This window comes from Danio rerio, chromosome 16, assembly GCF_052040795.2.
Source record: "Danio rerio strain M-AB ecotype USA chromosome 16, GRCz13ab, whole genome shotgun sequence".
In the NCBI taxonomy this organism is placed as follows: Eukaryota; Metazoa; Chordata; class Actinopteri; order Cypriniformes; family Danionidae; genus Danio; species Danio rerio.
In genome coordinates this window covers 56,907,418-56,917,500 of record NC_141036.1, presented here as the reverse complement: position 1 = coordinate 56,917,500, position 10,083 = coordinate 56,907,418, and the positions used below count along the sequence as shown (strand labels likewise).

Below are 10,083 nucleotides of genomic sequence, written 5' to 3'. Positions count from 1 at the left end.
GAATAATGTATATTTTGTTCCTTTTCTAAGGTTATCAACCTATTGCTATCGCTGCTACTGGTATCGCTACTATTGCTATCGCTACTACTGTTCAAGCGCTACAGTATTGTATTATTGGGCAAACTGAAAGTTAAAATACAAAAGCTGAAAAAGCCTTGGAGTTGTTCCCGGTGTCCCCTGTTATTGGCTGAAGCTCTTTCAAGTTAGAAGCAGATACTGGTGTGTGAAACCCATAAGAACTCGACAATCTCCGACCTGTGAAAAGCTAAACCAGAGACACAATAGACGCAAGCGACCATCTGTGTTGAAAACTCAAGTTTGTGTCTTGTACGTTCAGCCGTGTTATCAAACTGGTTCAAGACAGTTTCCATCAACAGTCTGCTACAATATCCTCACCACACACAGAGTCTATCTCCATACAAAAGGAATTACTTTAATAAGAATTACAATCAAAACAGATCAATCAAACAGCTAAATTACTGTAGACAATATCAGGAGAACTAGAACAGGTGTTTTTCTTCTCCTCTGCATCGGTACTCCGTTCAGAGGGACAGAGGGAGAGATAGAGAGAGATCTCCATGACCTATGACCTGGTTTTTGTGTGTCTCCTGAAAACAAAGTTAAAATAGACAGGCAAAAAGAGAAGCAAGGACACTGAACATTCTTACATTAAGCAGTGTTTACTTTATTCATTAGTTAAATCATTTCAAAGTTAAATGCTCATTTAAATAATCAAATTATTATATTTAATAAAGATAATGAGAAGCAAGACATGCGACAAGGATATACGTTGATCCATGATGAGACCGATTGGAAGGCAGAAATCCGAATCCTTCAACAACTAAGTTTTATTATTGTATTAAGTTTTTACTCTATTTAATAAAACGATTTTTTTCTTTGGGTTTTGAAGTATTACAAAGTAACTATATTAACATGTTAACAAACTTAATAAACAAAAATCCTATAAATAATCACATGTATTTAGGCCAAAATAAAGAGTTAGTTTACCCCAAATAAACAAATCTGTCATTATTTCCTCACATTTTGCTTTTCAAGCCTTTCTTCTGTCATGTAAATATTTTAATGTTAAAAAAATCCTGTCAAGTTGTCTTTGAGATCATTAAGATGAACGACCACTAATATAATAATCTTAATATTCTTTAAAAAAAACAATGCAAAAACCTCAATAATAAATAATTCTTCACAGCGTTTTGAAGTGCCCATGATATCATTATTATGCATGTTCATTATCATGATATATTGAGTTCTTTAATATCAGCATCTGTCTGGTCTTCACACTGATAATAAATGTGTGTGTTTGCTCTGTGCAGCGGAAGTGAAGCGTGTTGGAGACACTCTTCTAGGAATGGCCACTCAGTGTGTGCAGGTGAAGAACGTGGTAAAAACCTCCCCGCAGACGCTCTCCAACCTCTGCCTCAAAATCAACGTCAAACTCGGCGGCATCAACAACATCCTCGTGCCACATCAACGGTTTGTATTGGTTTTTCTGGCCTGTTTTTGATGGATAAAGTCAGTTTTACATTTCATTCAGTCATGACTTCACTTACTGATGAGACCAAACTGATTTGGAAAGACAAAAGACAGTGAAATACAGTGTTATGGTTTGTTTTCAGTGGTGCTAAAAACTCATTTATTCTTCCGTGTCTGCTGTGTTAGCGATAATACTTCCAAAACAGTAGTAGGCAGTGGAGTTTTTGTGTTTTCTGTTCCTACACCATTGTTATGAGTTCATCATTTATATGCATGTGATGCTATTGTAGAAGTAGCTTAAACCCACTCATTTAGGGAAAAAATATAATGGAACTGGTGAATGTCTAACAATTTTAACCAGTTAAACTCTGCTGCTATTTTGGGATTTCCGCCTGGATTTTGCCTACCCAAATTCAAAAGCTTCCCAAATCCACATGCAGAGGTGTAAATGCAAAAATTTCGTATCATTTTAAAGAAAACCCTTTGAATTTTCATAAAACACTATTGAAAGTGTTTAAAATAACTGATATGTTGTATGTGTTGTAATAAACACCTAAAAAAGAGCAGCTTTTTGTATTTCTTTTATAAACTCAAATTTGAAAGTATCTTTTAGGTTCTGTGTGGTCTAGGGTGCTGTAATTAATATTGGTGGTTCCTGCACATGTCTGTAATCATAGGAAAAAAGAAAAATGTCTCCACCATAATCTATGCAAAAGTTATTGCATTCCAACTGATGAGAGGTGCTGTACAAGCCACAGGGAGCGATCATTGTTTTCATATTTCACTATTCTTTTGTTTGATCAAACATAATTCACTGTGTTTGGACCACGTCAGACATATAAAAGGATTACTTATGCACATACAGAGGAGAAATGGCCCTGAAATGCACAGCATAGGGTAAGAGATGACAGCTGTCTGAGCTATCTGGGGCTTCTTATTGATCATAAATGTATCGTTTTCACTTCTGCGCCATGGAAACACCGAGATTCATTCGGCAACAGTTTGATATGTGAATATAATTCAGTAACAAGAATGCTAAAACCATATAAGCACCGGCAAGAGCTTTCATTTGAGCTATAACTTGTACATGTGTCATATGAAAAATATGAAAATGAACTAATGTAAAATACCCAGCTCGGGTATTCAAAATACTGTGTATTTAAGTGTAAATATCTTTTATACAGTAGAGTAAAAACCAAAGTGATGAATATGTGCATAAAATATAGATTCTACAGTTTCAAACGAAACCACTTAAGGGGGTCTGGTGCAATGCTAGCCCTTTAAATCTTAAAGCGAAAGTCGATGATGTCACAGACCCGGTACCGGGCCCGCTAAGTTTAATTAATCACGTACATTTATGTTTACTCGTCTATATATACATCACATAGCTACAGTGATGGTATTTTATGGTGTCTTTAGACGGTGTTAAACGTGCACTGCTGAACTCTTCACTAATGTAGTGTGTTTTGTGTTGTTTCTCAGGCCATCAGTTTTCCAGCAGCCAGTCATCTTTCTGGGGGCGGACGTTACACATCCCCCTGCAGGAGATGGGAAGAAACCGTCCATCGCAGCGGTCAGTATAGGCCTAGGTCATAACACTCACTGGCCATTTTATTAGGTACACCTGTTTAGAAGATATTAATGCCAATCTCTAATTAGCAAAAAGCATGACGGCAGTTCAATACATGTAGGCATGGAAATAGACATCGCGTTCAGGATTTTCAATGGCGCACAATAGGCCTGTTCACACCTGACCGCTTCATACTTTGGTCTGATCGGATTGCTCTCTGATTTCTGCGAACAGTTCAATCATTAAATGTGCTTTTCTTCTATAGGTGGTGGGCAGTATGGACGCTCATCCCAGCAGGTATTGTGCCACTGTGCGCGTCCAGAGACCCCGTCAGGAGGTCATTCAGGATTTGTCCTCAATGGTGCGAGAGTTACTCATCCAGTTCTACAAATCCACTCGCTACAAGCCCACCAGAATCATCTTCTACAGGGACGGTGTTTCTGAGGGCCAGTTCAGACAGGTCTGTGTTCATCCGTCCTGCTCTATCATGACTTCAGTGATGTCCGGTTCATTTATAAGTGATGTTTGTCTCTCTCAGGTGTTGTATTATGAGCTGCTGGCCATTCGAGAGGCCTGTATCAGTCTGGAGAAGGAGTACCAGCCCGGCATCACGTATATAGTGGTGCAGAAACGCCACCACACACGCCTCTTCTGTGCCGACCGCAACGAGAGGGTGAGCATTCGTTTCGATTTTTAGCTTTCGTTTTTAGTTTCAGTATTAAATTAATTTAGGCTTTGCCAAAATGACAAAAGCACATACAATTACCACTGTCTATCAGAATAAGGGTTGGGCGAATAATTTTGACTAATTTGGCATCGTACGATGTCTAATGTGAAATACCCCGTTGTCATAGGTGGTGGTAAATTAATTATTTCTGAATAATTAATTAATTCATAATGAATGAATGAATGTTGCCTACCGTTTCAACTACCTGACCCACATGGTCTTTGTTTTATCCCTAACCAAATTATAAATAAATAAAGATAAGTTACACACAAATTACCACCTGTCAATTAGGGGTGTCAAAATTAATTGTTTCTTCGGTGCACCGCGATGCAGACGCGGACAATTCGGTATCAGTTCAGTAATAATCATAACCGGTTATTATGTACTGACGTCATTTATCAACTATGCGCTCTGTCGCGAGAGAGGTGAGCGCGAGTATTTACAACACTCAGCCAACTAAGGGCCAGTCCGTGGCATAGGCACCATAGGCAAATGCTAAGGGCGCTGTACATCCAGGAGGGCGCCAGAAAGGTGCGTGGTTCAGTTGGTTTTGTTTTTGATATTCTTAACACACATTCAGTTACAGACGGCAATAACTCAAAAACCTCTTACCCTAAAAAAGATCTAAAGTGTGTTTCCAACAAAAAGACAAAGCTGGTTATGTTTCACAGCCGTCTTTCTTTTTTTTTTCGCTCCACACTATGAGCACTGCTCCGTTTAAGCCCTCTGGATAGCTCGCGCTGAGAGGAGCTCTCAGCAAGGGACCGTCGGCAAAGTGCTTATTTTTTTCGGGTTTTTTCTTTAGTAATAACTAGACTAAATTGGGAAAGCTAAATTGTCCGTAGTGTATATGCGTGAATGAGTGTGGGTGTTTCTCAGTGATGGGTTGCAGCTAGAAGGGCATCTGCTGCGTAAAACATGTGCTTGATAAGTTGGCGGTTCTTTCCACTGTGGTGACCCCTGATTAAATAAAGGGACTAAGCCGAAAAGAAAATGAATGAATTTCAGGCCTTAAAGTCTTAAATTCACTTAATTATTTTTGGTTGTAGGTCTTAAATCGTTTTAAACGGGTATTAATTTTCCTTTGTCCTGGTAAAGCAAACGCAATCGGTAGAGCCTAGCTGAGATTTATGGTCATACAGAAGGTTTATTAAAAACTCTAGAATAACCATCTTCTTGCTTAAAGAGGAGCCTATAAGACAACGCTAAAGGCTTTATGACTGTTTTTGCAAATGGCTGTTTATTTATCTTTTTTTATATATATATTTATTATCTGTTCTTTGTCCTGTCTCTGTAATTCTGTTGCTCTGTCATGAAAACAAATTCCTCGTGTGTGCGCGAACATACCTGGCAATAAAGCGCATTCTGATTCTGATTCTTGTGTGTACAGGTGGGTCGCAGTGGAAACATTCCTGCTGGTACGACGGTGGATACAGATATCACACACCCTTATGAGTTTGACTTTTACCTCTGCAGTCATGCTGGAATACAGGTACAGATCAACACCAGCTCACATGCATTTGAGTCTGCCCTCCAGTCTGGGTTAAATGGCTTCTCGTTTGCTCGATAAACGATTTTGCATGGAGATTTGGATTTAGAAGCACAAAGAACTGTTATGTAATCCCATATAAGCATGCATTTGGAGTTTAAAAGGGTGAATGCCACAGAATTACCGTTAAAATAAAACATTACAGGATATCTAGACACAGAGGCAAAATCAAAAAAGGTGCTCAAATGTCGTGAAAATGTCAAGAACAATAACAAAAAATGGAATATGTTGATATTTGTGTGTTTAATCTGTTATGTGGTTCTTAGATGAGTGTAAAAAAAATACTTTAAATTTAAATTTTTTTTGCAAACAAGCTATTTCTTATTAATTAATAGGTATTTTGGTTGTACTGAGTGATATGATAGTCAATTAAAAAGCAAAATTATTTGTCTGCTCTCCAGTGCAAATATAAATAATAGTACATATACATATATAATTTTGTGGTAAAAAAAAAGTTTGATTTATTTGTGTCATATATGCAATTATATAAGATATCAAGTTTTCTTTATAAAGGAAATAAATAAAAAAAGATATATCTGGCAATGTGAACTGAACAATTAGCTTGTTTTCAGTTCGAATTCATTAAAAAAAGTTTAATTATAGTTTCAAACATTTAACTACATGTGTTTTGCAAAGTGTATCCAAAAGTTCACAGTATCTTGAATTATTTTTGTTATTATTTTTAAATACTTTTTTAAAAAACTATTTCACATTTTAAAAAACAAAGCCCAAACTCGCCCCACGCCAGGAAATAATAAGTAAACAAAAAAATAATAAAAAATACACATGAAAATGTACACCCACAACTGTACAGATACTTAAATATATACCTCCATGAATAATTTATACCTGCAAATATTTACAAGAGTCCACTCAAACATCTGCATGTATACAGTTGAAGTCAGAATTATTAGCCCCCTTTGAATTTTATTTTATTTTTTTTATGTTTCCCAAATTATGTTTAACAGAGCAAGGAAATCTTCACAGTATGTCTGATAATGTTTTTTCTTCTGAAGAAGGTCTTATTAGTTTTATTTCGGCTTGAATAAAAGCAGTTTTAAATTTTTTAAACACCATTTTAAGGTCAAAATTATTAGCCCCTTTAAGCTATATTTTTTCACGACTGTCTACAGAACAAACTATCGTTATACAATGACTTGCCTAATTACCCTAACCTGCCTAGTTAACCTAATTAACCTAGTTAAGCCTTTAAATGTCACTTTAAGCTGTATAGAAGTGTCTTGAAAAATATCTAGTCAAATATTATTTACAGTCATGACAGAGAAAATAAATCAGTTATTAGAAATGAGTTACTAAAATCATTATGTTTAGAACTGTGTTGAAAAAATCTGCTCTCTGTTAAACAGAAATTGGGGAAAAAAATAAACAAGCGGTCTAATAAATCAGGGGGGCTAATAATTATGACTTTAACTGTACATTTCACATACAGCATATTCAATAAGTCAGAATTATTAGCCCCACTTTGAATTTTCTTTTATTTAAATATTTCCCATATGATGTCTGATAATATCGGTATCGGGCACGGTATGTTTGATAATATTTTTTCATGCTTTCGGTCAAACGTGTTTTTGAGTTTGTCTCCTGTTGCTGGTCTGTCTCAGGGCACCAGCAGGCCCTCCCACTATCATGTCCTGTGGGACGACAACTGCTTCACTGCTGATGAGTTCCAGCTGCTCACCTACCAGCTGTGCCACACGTATGTGCGCTGCACCCGCTCCGTCTCCATCCCCGCGCCAGCCTACTACGCCCACCTGGTGGCCTTCCGCGCCCGATACCACTTGGTGGACAAAGAACACGACAGGTGGGCTTGCACTGATCTTAGAACAGCACTATTAATGGTGGTATACTGCAGGTGAACCGTATAATACATCATACCACAAGTGTTGTAGAAAAGATACTGTCATTGAAGTGTGATGAGTGAACGTGAGTGACCTTTTAAACTCCCCATACAATCACGGGCCTCAGAAACACATGCACATGTTAATCCAAACATTGCATGTTCTGGGATGTGTCAATTGCCAATAATCACATTGAGATATCGATGCTGAAATTAGATATTGTGCAGCCCTAATGTTGAGTTGTGCTCTGGTTTCTCTAATGCAGCCTCTTTGTCGTTTTTAGTGCCGAGGGAAGCCATGTCTCCGGACAGAGCAACGGCCGGGACCCCCAAGCGCTGGCCAAAGCTGTGCAGATTCACCACGACACCCTGAGGACCATGTACTTTGCCTAAGCCAGCTCACGTTCATCTAGTCATGCACACAAACCCGACAACCACACACACACACACACATGCTGACAAACACACACACCTCCCAGTATCCTGTGCGTCCTGAAGGGTCGATCTCTGTGGCGATTGAAGCACGGCCCACCCGACACTGTGCAGCAGGACGAGGAAGGCCTTTAAGGAAGCCGACCTGCTTTAAAACCACACATGGACCTCGGCGCTATTATGCAATATTAAACCAGCCAACTGAGGCCGTTCTGTCAGATCCCCCTCCAAAACCAAAAGGGAAGTCCGTCTGTATATCCCTCCCGCTCCTTTTCCTGTCTATAGACGTCACGTTTTAATCACTTCCCCCCCCTGCCTGTCATGCCTTGTACCTCAACGTCTTTTCTAACAGCACTTTCCCCTCCCCCCGTTTCTCTCTTAATGTACCCCCCCCCCCAAAATGAGATTCGAATGGAAGAAAAGACTGAGTCCGGAAGTTTTGGGAAGTTTTAAGGCATCACATGCTCTTACTACTACTACTACTATGTACTTTTCTCCCCTTCTCGATTATTTTTGTAGCCAATGGTGACTTAACTACGTGTTGAAAGTGTCCGTTGTGAAGAACCAATCGTGCGTTAGAATTTTAAAGCAGAATTATTGTTAGAAAAAGTGCCATTGCCGAGCGTAAAGTCCTTTATGACGTACCCCCACAGTGGGGAAGAAAGCTGACCGTTAGCATATTTTACGCTCCGTAATATCTGTGAGCTTTAATTGTACCTATGACGCAAGTGATCACGTTTTGATATGCTTTTTAAAACGGCCGAAATTCCCTCCAATATTTATTGGTCTCGATCAAACGCAGCTCCTCTGTCGTGTTCACTTCCTTTCAGCACTTTTGTCTCGATTTAAACAAACAAATGCATAGTCCGTGTTGTGTGACAGATCATAGTTTAGTGCAATAATCCATTAAGCGGGATGAGAATACCTCCAGTGCAAAGACTCACGGTTTGCTCTTTGGGGAAGAGGGAGAGCAAGAGAATTTAAAAGGCAGCCGAATGCGTGATTGGTGGGTTTTTAGGATGGAGGTGTGAATTGTTGGCACTTTTATAGTTTATTTTTCGAACGTAGGATGATCGATGGTGTGTTAACAAGTGCCTGCTTGAAATGCTTGACGTTGGGAAGTTGAAAGTGTAGTTCAACCCGAAAGGCACCACATTCGACTGTACGGCCTTAATAAAATCTCGAGCCAGAGCGCTTTCAACTCTCGCTTTTAGTTTCGTTTCTCACTGCCCTGCCTGTTCAGAGGATTTCGCTGCTATTGTACTTGTTGGAGTCAGACTGGCGGGTCATGCTTCAGCACGAGGGACTGATCGGCAGCTTGTGTGAGTGTTTTATGTGGAGAAGCTCTCAGCACCTGATGTGTGCTCGTTCACTGGAGGGCCACTAGGGGTCAGTATAGTGTTTTACTTGAAGAGTGCATCTCGGTGCAGTGAGCGTTGGGTGCCTTACCGTCTCTCTGTGCACCATCTGAAGCATGTCCAGCTGTTTAAAGGTGATAATCTGCACTAAATAATGCGTAATGCATGGTGCTATTAGGTGCGGCCCATGGCGGCATCAGCAATTGGTTATTTGCCGGAGACTTAATTTGTAAGATGGGAACATGGGATGCATAAATGGTGCTGGGTGCATGTATTTCTCACATTCTCGTCAGGACAGACATTTGGTCGTTTTTGTATGTTTGCATTTGATTTTATTATGTTGAAAGGTACAGCACTGTGGCCAGTCGGAGTTTGATTATGGTTGAATGAAGTGCGGGATGTTTTAATGCATAATTAGGATTTTTTTTAGCCTCTTTTAAATCCAAACTTTTGCAGCTCAACTCTCTACACAGCAAAACTGCAATTGGCTTGTAAATTGTGGGTTCCTTGTCTCAATCTAGAGGGTTGCAGTTCTTAAATTCTGATATATACAGTTGAAGATGGAATTATTAATATTAATTAGCCCTCCTGTTCGATTGTAATTCATTTTCAATTATTTCCCAAGTGCTTTTTAAACTGATTCCCCCCCCCCCCCACACACACACACACACACACATTATTATAATAAATTATATTTATTAAGAAATTTTATAAACTCTGCTGGGCGAGGCAGTGGCGCAGTAGGTAGTGCTGTCGCCTCACAGCAAGAAGGCCGCTGGTTCGAGCCTCGGCTCAGTTGGCGTTTCTGTGTGGAGTTTGCATGTTCTCCCTGCGTTCGCACGGGTTTCCTCCGGGTGCTCCGGTTTCCCCCACAGTCCACAGACATGCGGTACAGGTGAATTGGGTAGGCTAAATTGTCCGTAGTGTATGAGTGTGTGTGTGTGTGTGAGTGGATGTTTCCCAGAAATGGGTTGCGGCTGGAAGGGCATCCGCTGCGTAAAAATTTGCTGGATAAGTTGGCGGTTCATTCCGCTGTGGCAACCCCGGATAAGATGAATGAATGAATGAAACTCTGCTGAGGTCAATTTTATTAGATTT

At 39.5% G+C, this 10,083-nt stretch overlaps 1 protein-coding gene across 4 annotated transcripts in view; it reads left to right on the top strand.

The window, feature by feature from the left end:
- ago3a (argonaute RISC catalytic component 3a) overlaps positions 1 to 9,744 on the top strand; it is a 74,146-nt gene extending 64,402 nt beyond the window's left edge. For 3 of the 4 annotated variants that reach the window (XM_087286109.1, XM_087286108.1, XM_087286107.1), the window contains exons 13-19: positions 1,332 to 1,491; positions 2,974 to 3,064; positions 3,327 to 3,521; positions 3,600 to 3,734; positions 5,179 to 5,280; positions 6,960 to 7,159; positions 7,480 to 9,744. In XM_087286109.1, coding sequence (XP_087142235.1) covers positions 1,332 to 1,491; positions 2,974 to 3,064; positions 3,327 to 3,521; positions 3,600 to 3,734; positions 5,179 to 5,280; positions 6,960 to 7,159; positions 7,480 to 7,588 — 992 coding nt within the window. In that variant the 3' untranslated portion in view covers positions 7,589 to 9,744. 4 annotated transcript variants of the gene reach the window in all.
- Positions 9,745 to 10,083: the final 339 nt, after the last annotated feature.